At 34.8% G+C, this 22,398-nt stretch overlaps 1 protein-coding gene across 3 annotated transcripts in view; it reads right to left on the minus strand.

Moving 5' to 3' along the window:
- IDE (insulin degrading enzyme) overlaps nucleotides 1-22,398 on the minus strand; it is an 88,762-nt gene that overhangs the window by 38,628 nt on the left and 27,736 nt on the right. For 2 of the 3 annotated variants that reach the window (XM_044665683.1, XM_044665682.1), the window contains exons 4-10: nucleotides 17,524-17,646; nucleotides 11,799-11,911; nucleotides 11,002-11,164; nucleotides 9,272-9,364; nucleotides 8,631-8,722; nucleotides 7,405-7,485; nucleotides 4,510-4,613 (exon numbers count right to left, since the gene is read on the minus strand). In XM_044665683.1, the coding sequence (XP_044521618.1) occupies nucleotides 4,510-4,613; nucleotides 7,405-7,485; nucleotides 8,631-8,722; nucleotides 9,272-9,364; nucleotides 11,002-11,164; nucleotides 11,799-11,911; nucleotides 17,524-17,646 (769 nt within the window). The remainder of the gene's footprint in view (nucleotides 1-4,509; nucleotides 4,614-7,404; nucleotides 7,486-8,630; nucleotides 8,723-9,271; nucleotides 9,365-11,001; nucleotides 11,165-11,798; nucleotides 11,912-17,523; nucleotides 17,647-22,398) is intronic. The other variant, XM_044665684.1, reaches the window with a different exon arrangement.

Genomic DNA, 22,398 nt, shown 5'->3' on the forward strand with positions numbered 1-22,398 from the left:
GCCAAAATTGAGGAAATAACACAATCCACTGCAGCAAGCATTTTTTTTGAGCACTTACTTTATGCTAAGAACCATGCTAGATGCTAGGTACTACTCAAAAATCAAAGACAAAAATGACAGGAACAAAGAGTCTGAGGAAAGAAAGGGGAAGCTAAAGCAGTTAAGAAGTTAACAAGTAGCAGAAGGTAACAGAACAGAAAGAAGAGATTATGAACCACGAAAATGGGATTCTACTGGTGTGAGAACTTTGACTACTCTGAAGAAGCAGCAGGCTCCACTAGATCACCAAAGAGATGAGAAAAGGCCTGTTATGGCATCCACAAGGAAAAGACACACAATAATGAGAGTTCCTACTGAAGAAGACAGAGGCAATTGTGGATAGACAAGATAAACCAAAAGACATGCTCTATCTCTCCCTGAAGTATGCTAAAGAGAACTTTCCAAAACCTCAAACATCTAATAATTGCTACCTGATTCCATTGGTTCACTAATCAATAAATAACACAGCCAATAGAAATCTAGAAAGCATCTCAAGAGTCCCTGAAGTCCTGGATAGGAAACTAAAAGGACTTCGAGGCACAGATGGTACTTTTCAACTTATTCTCTAGTAGGAGGCTATGTCTTTGGGACAGAAAGGAAGATTTTTTTAAAAAGCCAGGTGAAGTGTTTGGCTTCCTTGGCCCAGGTACCTAGGACACCAAAAGAATGGTGAAGGAATAGAAGGTACCACAAGATGGCCCAGAAAAATGAATTTAATAAACAACAAATGTGATTTAAAAGAAAACAAAAAGGTTTGAATCTAGAGTTTGAAAAGGAAAGAGAAAACAGATAAAACTATAAAATCAAGCAATAAATGAAGACAGCATGTGTGCAAGTAAAGAAAGAAGCATAATAAAACAAGCAAACTTGCTCTTAGGTAAAAATATGAGAAAAGATGGTCAGTCTTGTAATGTGTACACAGTAATTCAGAGAAAGGGGGGGAAGGAACCTGAAATTTTAACACTAGGTAAATATGCTTTTATAGACATTAGAAGAAATATCTGAGAGTTTATAGGAATGTTGAGTAGAAAACAGAAACCATTAGCCTAGGCTTTAGTAAAAGATTGTGAAAATTTCAGAGAAAATAAAGACTGGCAAATTCTTATTCTTTAGACCTTTTCCCAAATTCCATATAAAATGGCAACTCATATTATGATAATATAGTATTGGATATATTCTATTAAAAGAAAGTTGTAATCTATAAGGTTGTATTCCTTTTTATTCATGCTTTTTAAGGAGCTAGAATAATATAAACTCTGATTTCCCTATTTGAGTTTAGAGGCTGGTCATATTGGTTGATTATTTATACCATAATCAAAGACCAGGATAAAAAAAGCAATACAGCTCATCAGTATAACTCAGCATCGAGTTTGGTGCTTTGTATAAAATAAATGTTTAATAGTTAAAATGATATTTGGCAAGTTTTAAAAATATACATAAACACTAATAATTCCAATAAAGGAGAATAGAAGGCATCTTAAAAAACCAATATTACTAAACAGAAGATTCATTAATTCAATCAAGAACATCAAATGCATAGTATGTGCAAAGCACATGGCTTAAATTCAAAGGACAGGCATGAAAAATGGAAAGATGAACATACAGGTAAAAGACAAAAACCAAAAATAACATAAACATTTCAGCTAAAGTTCTAAAACAAATGGAAGCTCATGGGGGAAAAACGTTAAGAATAACAAAATGGGCTTTTAAAGCTATATAAAAGCAAGGACGACAAGAAAGAGTAGACAACTGAAGATGCAGAGGGGCCAATATGACAAAGGAAAAAATATTTGTCTTCTATTCTGCTCCAATCTTCTCCAGCAAGAAGAGTATTCAAAGAGAAAAAGGTAGAATGGAACTAGGGGGAATTACAGCCTATGAGGGGCTCTCTCCTGATCCCAGTAGGAACCCTTCCTAACTAGCTTTTGTGCCTCCTCCTTGCTGAGGATAGAAGATAGGTAACCAGGTCACTAAGTCTGTTTTCATCAGGCTGGTAGGGAGGTCCTTAGGAAGCTGAGAGCCATCAAAGTGAGGACTTTAGAATAACAACACAAAGGTAAGAGGTTCCATTCTGCTGTCTGCTCTCCATTCTTTTTAACCTTGATACTGGCATATGAGAGATGGCCTAGCATAGTAGAGAGTTAACTGGCTTTAGTTAGGAAGACTTGGACTCAAGTACCCCCCTTTCTGATGCCTGCTGACTGGATGACCTTGAGGGCAAGTAACTTAACAGTTTCCTAGGAAATTTCATGACTAAGTTGTAGAGTGGGTATCAATCTGCATTGGGGGGAGTTTCTTCATTGGGAGTTCCCTATACTAATGACATCACAGGTCTGGTTAAAAAAAAAAAAAAAAGGCACCTATACCAGACTAAACACACCAAGATAAAACCATGGGAAGACCAGTCAAATTTCCTAAGCTTAACAAAAGTCATTATCTGGAAAAATAATTATTTGGTGTTATGTCCAGAAGTGATTATCTTATATTATCTTCTGAATTCCATGTTCCAGTGGATAAACCACAACAAGAAATTCTACTCAAGCTCCTTGATATCATGATTACTTTTTGTACTCCAATAGATAAAAGTACATTTCCACTATATTCCTACAATGAAACCCATTTTTTCTCCTATACCACCTGCATTTAGTTTTAAGGTAAATGCATTTCTAACTGTAGAAAGAACACAATTACTAAAAGCAGAATTTCATTTCTCAATGTGATATAAACTCAAGATTCAGTCATTCAAAAACTCACAAAGGAAATTCTAAGTCTATGTAGGACTGAATTCAAGCTTTATAATATATGGGATACAAAGTAATCTTTGGCACTTTGGAATTTCAGAAGCACAGTTAGAAATACTTTTTCTCAAGGGTTCAGCAGTCTAGAAATCACATGTACATGGATGCACACATCTAGCATAGTTGCAGATTAAATTGGGAACAACACTAAATAAAGCTTCTATTACTAGGAAACTTAACAAAAAGGTTGACGTGAAAGTGCTAGACACTGGGAGACCTAGATGATAGTTCTGATTTTCAATTGTGTAACCTCGAATAATCGATTCCCTAAAGCCTCAGTTTCTTCATTAATAAAATGAGGGGAAATGGATTAGATGGCTTCTTAGGTCCTTTCCAGCTCCAACATTGTAGGATTCTGACATTCTATCAACACTTAATTGGTAGGTAAGTACTCCATTAAACTCCAGAATTCAGACCATGACAGAGGCCCAAGAAGCAAGTTTAAAAAAGAAAATGCTTTGAGGAAACTGAACTAGCTGTTGTAAAGCCTAGGTGTATTAAAGACTTTTAAAGAAAGAAGCCAAGCCCTGCTGTTTGAGAAATTAGGTATTCAATCTTTGAAGCAAATGTAAAAGATGGGAGAAAGGAGGTACATTCAACCCAAAGGCAGGCCTTTCTGCTGAAAGCAAAGAAGAAAAGCAACTACTCTTATGTATCACGGACTCCAACAATTCTGTCAATTCAGTTGAACTAAATAAATGTTCAAAGTAAGCACCTGCTGAATTAGGACATTCCACTAAGCACACAGGATTCAAGATATAAAGTTGTCAATAGTCCTTGTTCTAAATGAGTTTATAAAGAGAAATACAATACAAAAAAGAGAGAGAAATATAATATGAGACAAAATATGATAAAGACAGGTGAGATTCAAGGAAAGTACTCTTAGAAAATCTGAGAAAGGGGATACTTTCAGGTGGGATTGGGGAAGGTGAAGGAAGCAGGGAAGCGTCATGGAAGAGGGAGTGACAAGGCTTATTTCCTTGAAGGAAAGGGGGCAAGTAGGGAACCACAAAGCAATAAGAACTCATAAGTTTTAATGATGAACAGCCTTTGGAAAATCACTTCTCTCTGGGCCTGACTTTCCTCAACTGTAAAATAGAGGTGACTGATCTAGATAATATCTCAGGCACTCATCATTTCCAGATCCTATGGGTCTGCGACCTGTCTGACTGTATTATGCTGCCTCTATGACAAGAGCCAAAGAAATGGTTACACTATGCTTCTTTTTAAGAAGCCACACATATATAATGTAGTTTACAGAGATTCCCCCCAAAATGGTATTGTTTAAATGGGGCACAAAAAGAGTTAATTACTTCCAGAATTGTTAACATGGAATCTTCAGTGCCCCACAATGACAGATAACAGAGTTACTATTGCATTTCTGAATGCAAACATGCCAACTCTTTTTGAGTAGGATCTTTAAAATACCAATGGGGATGCAGTGCTGAGGATAGCTGAATTTAAATAATGCAATACTGTATCCATTGGGGTTTTTTTTACTAAATTATTCTCCAGCTTTATTCATAAAGTACCTTTGGAACATTTGCTGTAAACTAAATTACATAAATATGTCATGAGTGGTGAACAAACAAATTTCCTCTTAAAAAGTTATTCTGATTTTCATTCATCTTTTAAAACTTAAGTTTATTATGTCATCTTTAAAATGACTTACCGGACATTTTCAGGCCTCAGCTTATCAAGAACCATCTCTATTAAATCAGGCCGAAATTCTTCCAGCAAGTATTCTGCTGCAAGCACTTCTTCTACAGGATAATACTTTAAAAAAGAAAACAGTCTTAACCTAGTATATAGCCACAAAGTAACGAAAATACACATTAAATATATTTTTAAATTTCACTAAATTCATTTACGTCTCCCCTAGAAGTTTGCTTCTTCTAGCTTTCCTATCTATCACTGTTGAAGGCACCTCCATCACCTTAGTCATCCCGCAAGCTGGGAACCTCAGTGTCATCCTCAACTTCTGGCTTTCCTACCTCTTAGATATTTAATTTGTGCCAAGTGCTATTGGTCCTATCTTTGTTACATCTCTTGAATATTTCCCCTCTCTCTCCTGACATGGCTACTACTCTGGTGTGGCCCTAACTAATCACACCTCATGCCTGGACTATGCTTTAGAAGTCTTGTGGTTGATCTTTCTGCTTCAAGTCCAGTCCATTCTATATTCAGTTGTCAAACTGTTCTAAAAAGCAGCTCTGACCCAATTCAAACCCCAGTCAGTTGCTACCCATTATTTCCAGGATTTAAAGGCAAAATAAAATGCTCTGTTGCCCCTTTACCTCCAGGATCAAAGGCAAAATGCTCTGTTGCCTTCCAAGTCCTTCTTAACCTGGTTCCCCCTTCCTACCCTTCCAAGTTCTTTATACCTTAACTCTTCCCCTCTTTTCTGCCTTCTCCAAGTACTCTGATCCAGTGATTCCTGGCCTCCTTGTTCTTCCTCCTGACTCCTTTGCTTTTCTTCTGACTCTTTCCCATGCCTGAAATGTTCTTCCTCCTTGTTTCTATTTCTTGGTTTCCCTGAAAACTCAGATAAAATCTCAGCTCCAGCAAGAAGCCTTTCTCAGATCCTCTTACTCATACTGCCTTCCCTCTAAGGTGATCTCCAATGTATCCCGTACACAGCTTGTTGGTTTGCATGTTGTCTTTACATCTTAAGATTGTGTGTTCCTTGAGTGCAGAAATTATTGTTTTTATTATGTGGCTGACACATAATAGACCCTTAGTAGTTTGACTTTCTATGTTAACTTTTAACTCTACAACAAAAAATTTCTCAAATCTTAGTTTTTTCCTCATCATGGTTTTGTATTTCAGAGAGTTTTTGTGAAATAATCTCATAATAAGACAGAATTAGTCTATCTTAAAGCAACAATTCATTTGTTTAAATACAAATGAGACATATTAGACATAGCCTGCTATAGAAATAAAGTTTTGATTGTAAAATGCTGGCACCTACAGGGCATTTTTTAAATGTCTAGCTCAATTAAAGATACACTCCCCCACCTCTGCTGGGCAAAAACTATCATACCAGTATGCCTCGTACTCAGTACTGCTTGTGAATCACCTCATTAAAGCAGAGTGGAGACAAGAATGACCAAGGACTGAGCTAAATGAGAAACTGAAGGAAATCTAGACAAGTATACATGTCATGATCACAAATTGAATTTCAACATTTGGAACTAAATCTGGAGTCATAGAACCTATGCTCAAAAATCTGGCTCTGCATATTGGACAAGTCATTTATTATCTCTGGGCTCAGGTTCCCTCATCTGTAAAATGAGGGGATTGGACTAGACCAGTGATTCCCAAAGTGGGTGCTACCACCCCCTGGTGGGTGCTGCAGCGATCCAGGGAAGCGGTGATGGCCACAGGTGCATTTATCTCTCCTATTAATTGCTATTAAAATTTTTTAAAAATTAATTTCCAGGGGGCTAAGTAATATTTTTTCTGGAAAGAGGGCAGTAGGCCAAAAAGGTTTGGGACCACTGGCCTAGATGAACAAGAGATTCACAAGCTCAAGGGAGTACCTTCATCTGAACCATTATCCAGTTTCTGCCCCACCTCAATCTAGCTGGCTCCAAACCCCTCAAAGTTTCCTTCAAATCAATCATTATGCTTTATTCTCTTCCCTCAGAGAAGGCTAGTAAAAGCCTTCTAGTAATGTAGGAAGACTAGAGATCCCATAAACTGTAACCACTCTGAAAAATTCCTGTTCTTTTTGGTGGACTGACATATGGAGTCCTAAGGCCACAGACTTGCCTGGGGATAAGCAACTGAACAATTAAATTGTTACCTCTAGAACACATTCAGACACACTTCCCAGGATGATGACTTAATAAATCCCCACCAGTAGGGGGGAAAGTAAAAATCATCTCATCTCTGGCCTCTTTATGCTAGCAAGATGGGAATCAAACCACACACATTTTAGAATTTTTTTTAACCAAAAGCAAGGGGGAGTTATTTTCAACTATTCCAGATTATTTGTTTTTGGAATAGTATTTGGTACTGAACTGTGATTTCACTGGTATAGGGAACTTTCCAATATGGAAATTCCCTCTACAGTGTAAGTCAGTCCTTTCTTGGAACTTAATAGCCCTAGATGCCTAGAATATTAACAGCTTAAATGACTCACCCAGTCTCACAGAGCCAGTAATACATAAGGAGCAGAACTTGAATCCAGGCCTTCCTTGCTCCAAGACCAACTGTTTTATCCATTAGACCATACAAACTCTGATACTTGTTTTAAATTCATATATTAATTTTTTATACAACAAACTATTCAATTTATAGTCATAGCTTTAAAAAGTCAGCAAGCAAATCACTTTTTTATGAGCAATATATGGAAAATCTTAGGTTGAGAGGATTTTTAAACATTTATTGAATACCAAAGTTTTTTATTGAGCACTCAAAAGTTCCATACTACACAAATCTTTCTCATATATCCTTTTGTATACAATAAAAATTTTAAAGAAATCTTCAAAATTAATGTACTAAGTCTAAGTAACTCCAAAATATCTTACATACAATACAATTACTTTCTAAATTTACTTACATGCAATATTCCTGCAATTTTAGATGTATATCCTCTAGGTCTCTCTTTATCTTTAAACCTAAAAGCAACAGCATTCAAATCCTAAAACAGAAAATTAATTCAATTAGGCACAGCCAATCAATTCTGATAAGTAAATAGTTTCCTAGTATTTTGGCTCTCATGTATGTGCACCTTGTACTCCATTTTGAATTTTATAAAATTTTCTGAGTTAGCACTGTTTTCAGTATAAGGTAATTCAATATATTTACACATATATACACATATATATTTGTTTGAAAAAATGTAGTCCAGAGACATATATAATCAAATGAAAAAATAACCTTTTACATTTCTGAAACAATTATTCTGCTTACCCCTCACAAAATATATAACAAAAAAGCAAAATTGGGCAAAAATTGAATAAAAATTCATCTCTATTACACAAAAAAAGTATTAAGAAAATAGATTCATGCAGAATGTACCATCAGGTACACAGAATTTGATTTTAGTGGGCCATAAAAAGTACACCAAAAGAAAAGAGCCCTTCTAATACAGTTGTCAAAATAAATAAGCTACTCTCTAGGCTGACTGCAGTGATCAAGATTCTGCACAGGTAAAGAAGACGTCTCATGTTAAAATAAATGGATTTTATAAATTTTATTAAGTCAAAGTATCTTAAAAGGAATATTCCAAAATATAGTCAGTTTTCCAAGCAAGTAATGAAATTTAACTGCTTCAAACAATAAATAATACAATGATGGCCAGATTATTTATAAGCATTACTACTTAAAATCATTTGAAAGGGGCAGGGAACATTTCAGAAATAAAATTCTAAGATAAAAAGGAAAATTACTTCCTTTCGTTATTTGAAACATTTGTATTGTTTTTCAATAGTATATCTTGTAAGTTCACTACTAATTTACCAAATATTCATTGGGAAGACTAAGAGAATCATTGTATTTACCAATGGTACAGGGACTTATAACCAGGGCATTTGAGAGGCACCAGCTCAGTAAAAGCTAAGTTTCCTCTCGTTTCTTCTTTTCCTTTTGGAAGTTTGTAAGCTAACTAGGCCTTGGGCAACTAACAAAAGGCTCATCTACCACTATTCAAAATTTAAAACAAAAACAAAAACACTACTACAAATTTCAGTGGTGTCATTAATGAGTTTTTTCAATTTAAATTAATTCACATGTATTGGTTTTAAGAGATAAGCTCCTTAAAAAAAATTTGGTTAAACAATGTACCTTGCACTCTTGGAAAACCCATTCTTGAGGTCCTTCTGTACGTAACTTCTGAATGTATTGAAACATGTGCAAAATTATATCTTCAACATGTACTGGAAAAAAGGGGCACACTTAAAAATCGTTCAGTCCTTGTATCCTTCAAATCCGTGAGCCCACTCCTAAGGTAAAGTAAGGCAAGTAGAATATGGTCCCTCTTAGAAATGAAGTCCTCACCTCCCAGTAATTGATAGCATGGCCCAAGTACTCCTGTGAGCTGATATAATGGGCCCACGGAATCAATAAAATTTCAAAGGAGATGCCAAAGGAGTAATAGCTCCAGGAATACCAACATAAGGAATTAAAAAGCAAAACAGAAAGCAGTTAACAACATAGGTTACATACCAGCCACACTTCAGACTGGAAAATTTGGTTGGTTAATATTTTCCAAAAATTGTCATGGTTTTCATTTATAAGTTTTAAAAAAACCACCTATGACATGAGGGCCAAGTTACATGGGAAAATTACAAATGAGAACTTTGTAAAGTACAGAAATTTGAGAGCTTATAGATTTGCAATATAAATTATATACATGAAATAAGAATGTAAAAGAGATAAAACCACATAAAATAAGTGTTTATAAAAAAAAATGGTGTAATACTTACAAAGTCCTTCCTCAGTCAAGTCCACATTAATGATGAAAAACATAAAACCTCTGGCTCCTTCTTTTTGACCTCCAACAAGAGTGTTTACCCAACCTACAAGGCATAAAGGGAACCAATGTGATCTTTTCTCCTGTTCCTTTCAATGCAGGTAAATTCCATTACTGATTATAATTATATACTCCACACCCACCCCCCCTGTGCATGCATATTTTCATCCTCTCTTCCCCCCCTTGGGTCAAGCTATTTTTGCATAATTCTATTCATCCCTCGGACCCCATACACATAAAAATGATCTTGCAATTTACTGACTTCACTGAAATAACATCACATTATATGAGTTTCACCTTTTACTTTCCCATCTTCTTTTCACTTCAAAATATGAGGAAATACTAAAGACATGAATTCCTAACCTTAATTTTAAAGCCCATCAAGACAAATCAAAAGTAAGCAAATATTCAAAAATATACTCTACTGAAGAGCTGTGGAAAGAAAAGTATACTGTAAAATGCTGATGAGGTTGCCAATGAGTATAATCATTTTAGAAAGAAATTTGGAATTACTATATGATAAGTAACTAAGATGTCTATGACCTTTGACAAAGAGATTTAATTATCAGGCTTATAAGTCACCATATACAAAACAAAGCACACCAAAATATTTGTAGCAACACTTTTGAATTTGAGGCATCTATTGGAGAATAGTTAAACAAACTGTATATGAGTATATGGGTATTATAAGGGTATGTGACACATGAATATAAGGGAATTATTGGATTGTAAGGAATTATAAACATGATGAATACAGAGAAATATGGATTATATGAACTAACATAAAGTAAGGAAAATGGTCAAATAAACATGTATAATGACTACAACATAAATGGAAAGAACACAATCCAAAATGAATGTTACAAAATTACACAGAACAAACAAACATGGCTTGAAATAAGAGATTAGAGGAATGGGGGTGGCCCTCAATGGATTGAGAGCCAGACCTAGAGACTGGAGGTCTTAGTTTCAAATCTGGCCTCAGACATTTTCTGGCTGTGTGACCTTGGACAAGTCACTTAATCCCCATTGCCCAGCCTTTACCCCTCTTCTGCCTTAGAACCAACATGTAATATTGATTCTAAGAGGGAAGATAAGAATTCTTCAAAAAGAAGAGAAAGAAAGAAAGGAAAAAGAGATAAGAGAAGGGTCCCTACCTACTTTGTAGAGGCGAGAGGTTGAGAGTGATATACATAACATGTTTTTAAAATTTTGTGATTAGTTTTGCTAATTTTTTTTATCTTAAAAATATCATTTGTTAACACTGGAATGACTCTCTTGAAAGGGAAAGGTAAAAGAATACAGAGGGAATTTTGGTGATTTAAAAAAAGACAACAATAAACAGTAAAAAAACATATACTCTACCAACCTCAAAAACCACATTTCAAATTTAAATCAAAGCAATCTCCATAGCAATCTTGATATGTTAAAGAACTAAATCAATTTTATAAGATTATAAGTACATTCCCCAATTCACAAATGGTCAAAGGATATGATGAGCAGTTTTCAGATGAAGAAATCAAAGCTATCAATTATATGAAAAAATATGAAAAAAATTATATGTAAAAAATAATGATATGAAAAAAATGTTCTAAAGGCATAGCAATATTAGGAAAGAAATGATTGGCAAAGTTAAGAACACTGGGAAATTAATATCCAAAATCTGACTACCAAGAGTCTTACCCTTTGATTTTAGTTCTGATAAGAGACTTCCAGGGCCTTCATGTCCAATAAGATGACCAAGATAATGACCAGGGTTTGATTTATAATATTTCTGAAGATCAGGTATTGGAAATGTAACATACAGATTTCTAATGTCTTTAATGGGCACAACCTTATAAAGTTGCTGAAAATAAACAAAGACATTAAGCTAGTTAAAACTCATTGAATCTAATATTCATCAACTACAAAATCTAAAACTTTGGGGAAAACTAAATATTAGATATAAATTTCAAGTTCATATCAGCTATAAATTTAAAAAATTAATGAGATTTCATGTTTGTAGAATTTCTTTACAAGTCAACTTCCTTCATTAATCAAAAGTAGCAATGGACAAAGAGGTCTGGAGATCTGAAGTTCTAATCCTGGTTCTACCCCAAGGACAAGGTATGTCACACTTTAGGTGAGTCACTTAACTTTTCTAGATCTTAGTTTACTCATATGCAAAATGGGGACAATAATATTTTTATAATCTACCTCTTATTTGTCAGGGCTGTTGTGCAAATGAGATTTTGTTAAGTGAAAGTATTTTGTAACTGTAAAGTATTAAAATAAAGTTAGTCATTATTGTTTGGTACTGGAAAATAACTACTACAGTTTACTGAATTCTCTTCATGCTGTACTCACTACAACTATCTTTACTGTTGCACAGTATTCAAAATACATCAAAATTCTGTCTTATAAATAATACTACCAACAAAGGCTAGCTTTCTTCTACTCTTCCATAATCCCACATCTAAGAGAAAAGTACATTTACTCACCCTAAGATGCTCCTCTTGGAAAGGGTGTTCTGGAAATTCTGGTAATGGGACATTTTTGTTCTCTACTTCTGAAAATAGCTTCACAACAAGCTCAGTCAGCTCATCTAGTGTCTCTGCAAAAAAGCAAGCCATTCTAATCAAGACTTAAATAAGTGATTATTAGGAACACCTTGTATTTAAGTCAACAAAATCATGTAACATAAATCTTAGTCCTAAGAAGAAACTATAAAGCAAAAGCATGTTACTGAATTGAAACAGTTAAAACCTCAAAAAAACTAAGTTCTGAAAAAATTTTAGTATAACAAATATATACAAAAGGCTGGAGGAGAACATAACTGAGGATCAATACCAGAGTACAGCACTGAATAAAATAAGTTTGCCATCAACTGTTGAATGATTGAGGTCTTTGCCCCAGATCATCCACAATTAGAAGACACAAATATATGAAATGAAGACCTGAAGAGCATGTATAATTGTTATATTTGTTACACTTATATTTTAACAGCACTTTCAACGTTCTTTCAACATGAACTTAGTAACTCATTAGCAAGAATAATGGAATTTAGGAAGCTACTAGACAGCATTCTTCCTCTCTGAACCAAGAACCCCCACTCTCTTTCTTCCTCAAGGACATAGGCCTTCTTATAGGTTCCCTCCATCCAGGGATTCTTCTTCTTTTTCTTCTTTTTTTACAGCCTAGAATTCCAATATCTCTATTTGTCATACAACTAATTGTGTTATTTTCACATAATGAATTATAATGATTTGAAGGTATTTTTCATGAATTCAACCCAGCATCAAAAAAACTAATTATGGTTTTAAAGAACTGTCAGATATACTAAAATCTAAATGAAACAAAGCCAGAGCCAGGAAAAAAAAATTTTTTTTTAAAGAAAAGAAAAGGTTGTTTGGAATAAAAACAAGACATAGACCAAAACTTGGGGAAGATGACAGAAGAGAATAAAATAACTCAAGTCCTAATATTGTTCCTGTCTCCTGTACTAAGAACAGTTTACAAACTGGAAAGGATAATCTAAACATGGTTAAGAGAGAATTGAAGTCCAAGACAGTTAGGATTCACTATAACAACATTTAATGTCTTAAGAGATTTGAGTTTCCAGAGACACACATGCTGCCTTTATGGACACTGGAGAAAACAAACAAACAAACAAACAAAAACCTCTGTAGATGTGATCTCTAAAATTACTTCTACAAATCAAAGAGCATAAAGAAGGCAATACCAAACTAGAAAAGGACAAAAATAGACATTTAAAAATCAAGATAAGGGGGCAGCTGGGTAGTTCAGTAGATTGAGAGCCAGGTCTAAAGATGGGAGGTCCTAGGTTCAAATCTGACCTCAGACACTTCCTAACTACATGACCCTGGGGCAAGTCACTTAACCCCCATTGCCTAGCCCTTACCGCTCTTTTGCCTTAGAACAATACACAGTATTGATTCTAAGATGGAAGGTAAGGGTTAAAAAATCAAGATAATATATTTAAAAGTTCAAAAAAATTAATAACTGATACCAATTGCTATCAAAATTTTAGTCCTTGACAAAGGCCAGTAAAATTTACTCAGAATAAATCAAGTCAAACTAAGCTTGCCTTTTTTTTTTCTTTAGCAAGACACATGACAAAAATACTTTTAAACTTTGCAGATGGCAAACATTTGTGAATAAGGTGAACACAGACCAGATGGCAATTTACATGCCCTGTGACAGCCCTTATAAGCAAGGAGGACCCCTGGTGATTTTAAAGACCTGAAATATTCCAACAAGCAACTCTGGCAAGCTGGCAAATCTGTATTGCCAAATCCTAACTTCTTGTCCTGATATTTAAAAGCATGAGATGAGAGTTTCAAAACCCAAAGCCATTTCAAAAGGCCTAACAAGGAACCAAAATTAACAAAATGAAATTTAACAGGGATGGATCTAAAGTCCTATGTTTAGGTTAAAAAATAATAACTGTACACATGATAGGAGAGCTAGCAATTAAACCCAAAGATTTATTTAACTGAGCACAAAAATTTTACACGAGGCAGAAATATTAAAAAATTCCAAAACCAGCTAATAAGCCTTTATTATGTGCCTTCTCTGGTCAGGCACTTGTTTGTGCTAGCACTGGGTACACAAACAGAAGCCAAAAGCAGTCTGTGCTCTGAGGAGCTCACAGTCCTAATGGGGGAGACAACCCAAGACAACCTGTATAAACAGAAAGAATCAAAAGTGAGAAAGTTAGATCAAGGAAATCAGGAAAGGCTTTTCATAAAAGAAGGGATTTGAGCTGAGAGTTGAAAGAAACCAGGGAAAATAGGTGGTGAAGAAAAGGAGGGAAAGAATTCCAGGTACAAAGAGTAGTCTAGAGATGAAGTGTTTTGTCTGAGGAAGAGCCCTTGTTTTGTCTGAGGTCAGTGTCTCTGGGTCACAGAATGTGAAGGGAGGGGATGTAACGATACTGGGCAAGTTATAGGGACTGGAAGGCTAAATGAAGACACTTCAGATTTGACCCTAAAAGTGACAGGGAGCCACCAGAACTGACTGAATATTGGGGTGAGATGGTTAGAACTATACTACTTGAATATTAGTTTGAAGGCTTAGTGGGAGATGGTTTGCATTTATGGAAGGGAGACCAGTCAGAAGACTACTCCAATAGTCCAGGCATGAAGCAAAGAAGACCTGCATCAAGGAAGTGGTAGGATCCGAAGAGAGAAAGGGGGCATATGGAAGAGATGTTACCAAGGAATTGGCAACAAACTTGATATGGAGAATGAAAGTAAGGAACTGAGGATGATCCCTATACCTAGGTGAGAGCCTTTTTAAAAAAAAAATTAGGAAATGTTTAACAATATAAACAAAAATACATTGAAACACAGGTAACAAGTTTAAAAATTAAAACAATATGGGCATGCATGGATTAGTGGCTCCCATTTATATTTGACTTTGATACCACAGCCTTAAAGGATTTTCCTCCACCCTGTGATAGATACATCAAAATCATACAAAATGACTTGAAAAATATAACAGAGACATTTTGTTCAGTTATTCTTTGATTATTAATATCAAGCAAGGCATAAAACACAGAGACATATGCTTGACAAAGGTGTTTGATATTGTCACAGACAAGGCTAAGCATCAACTCTGAGTCAGAGATTTTCTAATGATGACAAGTCTGCAGAAAATATCAAGTCTTACAAAAACTTGTAGTATCTTAAATGAGACATTCCTTACAATAACCCTCTGATTCCTAGACAGAAATTGTTAAGTTCAGAAGCATAGAGGAAAATACAAGGAGTTCAGTCTTAGACATGCTGAGTTTAAGATATCTACATGACATCCAGTCTAAGATATCCAATAAGCAGTTGGAGATATGACTGGAGGTCAGAAGAGAGAAACTCCCTAAAATGATCTGGATTGGCATTTAGTCTGTAATAATTTTTAGTCTTAGACAGCTGTCTAGGAAGGGCAGCAAGGTACTACAGTGGATAGTGCACGAGACCTGAAATCAGGAGGGCCTGGGTCCAAAAGTCAGACACTTCCTAGCAATGTATCCCTGGGCAAGGAGGCAGGGTGGGAGGCAAGGAGCTGAGGTCACTGAGAGGTTGATTCCTCAGTCACACAACTAAGAATATGTCAGACACAGGACTTGAAACCCATTTAGGTCTTCCGGATTCCCAAGGCTATCCATCTCTAAATCATTGGCTTTTCTAGTTTCTATTAGGCTACACTTTAGTCTAAGCATGGCACTTAAAGGAGATAATAGAATAGTTTTACTTATAGATCAAATCACATTTAGAATATTCCATAAAGATTTGAGTGATATAATTCAAGAAGAACACTCACAAATTAGAATGTGAGACAGAGAGAAAACATTCTAAATGAGAATGGTTAAGTGAAGATCCAAGAAAAGACAACATTATGGTCTTCAAACTCAGAAATCAAGCACTATATGAATGGGAAGCAGCCTAGAGAGGGTTCAGGTCACACACATTAATGCGATCCCTAAGATCCTGGAAGAGATAGTCAAGTAGTCATCACATGGCTATGGACAACTTTCTGGGTAACACTTAAAGCCAAGGAGAAAGTAAGCCTGGGGAAGAGTTGGGATTTGGTGACATGCTTACAAGAGGGAAAGAAGAAATCTTAATAGTGATTTAACATAAACACAGGAAAATGAGGTGAGGTGGGAGAAACAGTGCTGAGGTTTTCTAAAATGAAAGGGAAAAAAACATATTTTATTCATTGAGAATTACTTGACAGAGCCTTACAGTGCCATAAAAAAAACCTCACATAAAAAATTCTCATAAACAAGGTTATAATCACTTTTTAATTAAAAAAAAAACACACTTCCCAAATGAGGTTATTAATGAATTATATCAACATCTACTATGCACTACTATCAGAAAGGATTTGGATTATTTAAAACATTTCCCCTTGTGCCAGATAAAGGTTATTAGAATAGTTTATTACAGGCAATGAAATTCTCTTGAAAATGTGCTTTTAGACTATTCTAAACCCAAGAATGTACATTTGTTTATCTAATCTACAGTTACAGTTAGAAAGGTGATTTATCAAATCACAGAATATTATAGATAAGAAAAGGATCCTGGAGATCATATACTTGAAACTTTTCCTTTTAAAAATGAGAAAACTGGGTTAACTAATGGGTAGACTAAAGTTGGAGCCCTGGTCTTTTTGTTTTAATATCAGTGTTTTTCTACATGATAACCATATTACCCCTTTTACATTTTTTAAATTTTCATTTATATAAAGTAAACAAAGTGTTCTTTTAATGATACTGTATAGTATGATTCCACATAAGGCAGGGAATACCACAGTCTCTGAAAGAGCTTAAGTTAAAAGTTATTCAAAACTGATTTAAGAATTTAAATTAAAGAATTAAATTAAAAAGTTAAGAATTTAAGAAAAAAATTCTTAATTTTAGAGAAGAGGAAACTGAAGCCAAGAAATATGAAGATAAATATCCAAGGTACCAGAAAGGAAAAAAGATCTTAAAAAAACCATGTGTTGATTATACAATGAGTATTTCTGTGCACATCATAGAAGGTGGAGTTGAATTGTTTTCCTCTTCCTTCCTAAATATGTCATGTCAATATTAACAGCCCTGATAGAGGAATGAGCAAAAAATCTGTCCTAATGGAATCTCTCAAATCTTTTGAGTGGTATATGTAAGTCAGTCAGTTGTCAATGTTCTTTGAGGTCTATACCTCACATAGAAAAACCATAGCATGGGTGGCAGCTAGGTGGCAGCTGGGTGACTCAGTGGATTGAGAGCCAGGCCCAGAGACAGGATAGCCTGGGTTCAAATCTGGCCTCAAACACTTCCTAGTTGTGTGATCCTGGGCAAGTCACTTAACCCCTATTGCTCAGTCTTTACCACTCTTCTACTTTGGAACCAATACACAGTATTGATTCTAAGACAGAAGGTTAAGAGTTTTTAAAAAAAAAAAAAAAGAAAAACCATAGCCTAGCTAGCCAAAAGAAGAATTTTCACTGTTGGGGAACTGAAATATCTGTGCTCAAATTCAGTTTGGACAGCTACAAATTAATTGGGTTCCAAATGCTACCATATTTTCATCTTAAATGCTTTCCACTTGTTCTAACCAATATTTATTTTTTAAAAGAAACAGGTAACTGAGATTACTTTTTAAATCCATAATGTTACTTATATTATCTCATTCTCTGATAAAATTCTGGAATGCTTACCTCGTCCCAGCACACAAATAGCCATTAAGTTAGATGAGTAAAAAGTAGAATGGAATTTCAGTAATTCTTGTCTTACATCAATACCTTCTTGGGTTGGTCTTGTTTCCAAGGTATATTTGTTACCTGAAAGAAAAATGGTGGCTTAAAAATGTTTTAAACAAAAGACAAATTCATATTGGCTTCTGAATTTAATTACTAGCTTTCTGACTGCTCCAAAACCTTCTAAACTATACGCCTGTAATTATCACTAAAACAAAACAACTTCCTATATCTGGTTAGATTCAGGACAAGTGCGATCTAAATATAAAAACTATCTGCAAAGCACAAAGCTAATTTTAACAAAAACAATACAAAGGTCAAAAAAGGAAAAATATATATATATATATACATATATATTCAAAAATTAAGTATACCTTTATCTATATAGAGGTTATTTTTCCTAATAACTTAACATGCTGGATAAATATCTCATTAATTTCCTAAAGATTTCTCTGGTTTCAGATACTATAAAATTTAAAAATAAAATGACATATACTTTTCAAAAACCAATAGCATTTCTATATAATAATAAAAAAAAACACAAGAAACAGTAATAGAAAGGAAACAAAATAACAACAAAATGCATAAAATATCTGGGACTCAATCTCCCAAAGCACAGAGTTTTATAGCTACACTTACAAAGTGCTCCTTAAAGTAATGAAGAACAACTTAAATAGCTGGAATAATATTTGGAGCAACTAGGCAATGCAGAAAATGTATAGTACAAGGCCTGGAGTCAGAAGGACCTGCGCTCAAATTTGACCTCAAGACACTAGCTGTATGACTCAGGGCAAGTCACTTAACCTTGTTTGGCTCCATTTCCTCATTGGTAAAATGAACTGGAGAAGGGTTAATGGAAATGGTAAACCACTCTAGTACCTTTGCCAAGAAAATCCCATAAAGGGATCATGAAAAGTTGGACATGACTGAAAACAACCAAACAATATTCACTGCTCGTGGTCTTGCCAATATAATAAAAATGCCAAAATTCATTTATACTTTTAATGATATACCAATCAAATTACCAAGGAGGTATTTTACAGAATTTGATAAATAACAAAATTATTCTGGAAAAAATGAAAGATCTAAATTATTGAAAGAAATGATGAAAAGATGTAGGGATAAAGGAGGGATAGAATTTCCAGACCTCAAACTACATTATAAAGCAACAATCATCAAAACCTTCTGGTATTGATTAAAGAACAGAAAAGACAAGGAGATTAAAAAACAACATAATTCAATAATCCATTGTTTGATAAAGTGGAAAATAAAAATTACCTAGGGAACTCTACTTGATAAAAACTTATAAGTAAACTGGAAAGCAGCATGGGAGAAAAAAAAAAAAGACTAACATCTTATACTATATCCCACAATTTAGTCTAAACCTACATGCAACCTTAAATTAAAAATTACACTATTAAAAAATTATAAGAGAAATTGATCACATACCTCTTATAACTATGGGTTAGAGCTGTGATGGGCAAACTTTTTAAAGAGGGAGCCAAAGGAAAGTAAATACTCATCTGTCAGTCTGTTTCTAAGACAACTCTTTCAAAGTTTCATTGTATTGTATCCTACTCATTGTATTTGTCAGATTAGTAATAATGTCCTGGGATGGGGTGGGGGTGGGGATAAAACATTTCAGGGGGCCCGCATCTGGCCCTCAGGCAGTAGTTTGCCCATTACTAGGTTAGAGTATATTCTTAACCAAACAAGACATAGGCAATTACAAAACAAAAAATAATTCATTTTGACTTCTTGAAACACAAAAGGTTCTATGCAGACAACATTAATGCATCTAGGATAAGAAGGTAAGTGTTTCAATGGGAGGGGAAAACTTTCTATCAAATTCTCTGATAAGGGCTTGGTATCCAAGATATGTAAACAACATATGTATATAGGTATGTATACACACATACAACCAACTAACAGCCATTCCCCAATAGATAAACATTCAAATGAAATAAACAATTTTGAAAAGAACTGAAATGTATTCACAACCACACAAAAATTACCAAAAGAGCTCTGAGGGTTTGCTACCTTATACCCTACCAATCAGCAAAAATAATTTTAAAAATAGCAAGTCAATGTTGGAGGGATTATGGAAAGAGAGGCACACAAATACACTGATGGCAGAGTTGTAAAATGTTACAACTATTTTCTAAAGCAATCTGGAATTATATAAAGTGACTAAAATATCCATATCTCTTTGACTCAAAGAGATTCCAGGGCAAGAAGGTCATGAATAAAAAGAAATACTCCAAATACAAGTAAGAATTTATAACAGCACTTTTTGTGATACCAAAAACCTGGAAACATAGTAGATGTCCATTGATTAGAATGGAGAGTACATAAATATAGTGGAATATTACTGTGCTGTTAAGAAACAATGAAAATCACACTAAGACATGATGGATATGATGAATACAAAGAAACATGCAAAATTCACATGAACTGACGCAAAGTAAGTTGAGCCAGGAAAAACAATATATAACAATGTAAATAGAAGGAACTAACACCACAAAATAATCAAGAATAAATATTGGAGGTAGCTAGGTGGCTCAGTGGATTGAGAGTGAGGCTGGAGATGGGAGGTCCTGGATTCAAATCTGAATTCAGACAAGTCCTAGCTGGGTGATCCTGGGACAAGTCACTTAACCCCCACTGCCTAGCTCTTACCACTCTTCTGTCTCAGAATTTATACACACTATTGATTCTGAGACAGAAGGTAAGGGTTTTTGTTTGTTTGTTTGTTTGTTTTTAAGATAATAAATGTTGCAAATTTTACAAAGAGGAAGGGTAGTCCTAAGGATGCAAAGGCCCAAGAAAGTCTGGTAATCTCTATAATAAGGTATGGCTCTCTAGGAGGAAAACAGGTACAGGGAGAAATTTAGGTGATATAAAAACAAAAGAAATCCATCAGTAAAGATTTATTTTTAAATATCCTCATATGATATATTAGAAATAACTTTCTTCCATTAACCTCTGATAATATACATCAGGGAAAGCATAAGAAGCCAGAAGATACATTCCTGCCAATGTTAATTGGAGGAAATTTCACAACCAAACTGATTATGTCTACTATAAGTCTGTTATCTCACCCGGGTCCCTTACTATATAAATCAAACTTCTTACTTTTCCCCAATTAGACTTTCTATTTTATTCCACACAATGAGACCACAACACTCAAAGAATGAAATAGACTATTTTAAAAGACAGGAAAAATCTTCTTATTGAAGTGAGAGATTCCTGAGTACAGTTAAACCATCAACTCATCAGAATTGAGATCAGATTGTGAAAAAAAAAAAACAACACAAAAAACAAACAAAAAACAAAACCAAGAAGAATGACAGAAGAGTATATGATATAGAATAGGGCCCCATATCTCTGAGATACACTCTAAGACCTACTTTTGGATGGCTGAAATTGCTTATGTAAAGGGAACACTAACTGACCCCATACAAACGTGCTTTGTAGCATATATATATAAACTACGTTGTACCCCCTCTCTAAAAAGTAAAAGAAAAGGGTGAAAGTGAAAGCAGAGCACTACCACAGACAACGCTCCAGCCTCTCATGTTGACTGTGGATGACTGAAAACACAGGAAAAAAAAGCCACAGATAAGGAAGCCCTATTGTACAATCATAACAGCTTAACCCTGAACTACTTATAAACAGAAATAAAAAAAAGTTATTTTTGGCTCCAATGTTCATATTTAGTCTATCAATTCTTTTCTCAAACAAGGTATTGACAATATAATTGTGAAGTTCTCTGTAATCTCTAAGTCTGGCCTTTTCTCCTTCTAGACTCTCAACCATGCTTTTCCATATATTTCTTCTCCTTACCTTTTCTAACATTTCAATTAAGTCATAAAGAATTAAAATATGTTGATTTAATTTAGATAGCATCTAAATAGTTCTTAATAGAATATCTTTATCACATCATCCTGAACAATGAAAAAAAGCTACATAAGCTTTTAATAATTTTCATGGTCTTGTAAATATTTATCATTAATACTGCAATACATGATAACTAAAAATCCCATTAAGTATTGATATTCTTGTTGCCTCTGATCATGTGAAAAAGCCCACTCTGCCAATTCCTTTCTTTGCCTCTCCAAAGAGTACCCGAAAGTCATCTTTCCATTTAGGGGAAACTTCTTCCTTTCTTCAAGTTTCACTTAAAGCAGGAACGTAAAGACTCATATGACTGAAGTTCCTCTGCTCTCTTTTCCCATCTCTCTGCCCCCATCACTGACCAGGCAGAAAAGGGTCACATATGACTAAGGGCCATTAAATTTTTTTTTTGTTTCATTGATCATTGTGACCACCGACCAAAAAAACAAACAAACAAAAAAACTGCTACCAGATATGTCATTGGTGCTTCTCTGCAATGAATGAGGCAGGTAAATGGAAGAGACACAAGCTGTTAACAGGACATACTTGACACCTTTCTAGTAGAGCAAAATCATGCTATTCTCTATTGGCATCACCTTTGTGAATCTAGCCTCACCTCCATGAAACTAGAAAGCACTTTTGTAAAATTCTGTAGACAGGCAAGAGAAGACAGAAAGAGTATCATGTCATGAAAACCCAAAAAAATGGTCATCAGTGTCAAATTCTGCCAAAGGAACAAGAAGGATGAAGACTGAGAAAGGACAATCAGATCTGGTACTAAGAGATTACCTGTGTGGCTGGCTAGGTGGCTCAGTAGATAGAAAGCCAGGCCTGGAGACAGGAGGTCCCGCATTCAAATCTGACCTCAGATACTTCCTTATTATGTGACCCTGGCTGGGCAAGTCACTTAATCCCATTGCCTCCCCCTTACCACTCTTC

This window comes from Gracilinanus agilis, chromosome 2 (genome assembly GCF_016433145.1).
Source record: "Gracilinanus agilis isolate LMUSP501 chromosome 2, AgileGrace, whole genome shotgun sequence".
Classification (NCBI taxonomy): Eukaryota; Metazoa; Chordata; class Mammalia; order Didelphimorphia; family Didelphidae; genus Gracilinanus; species Gracilinanus agilis.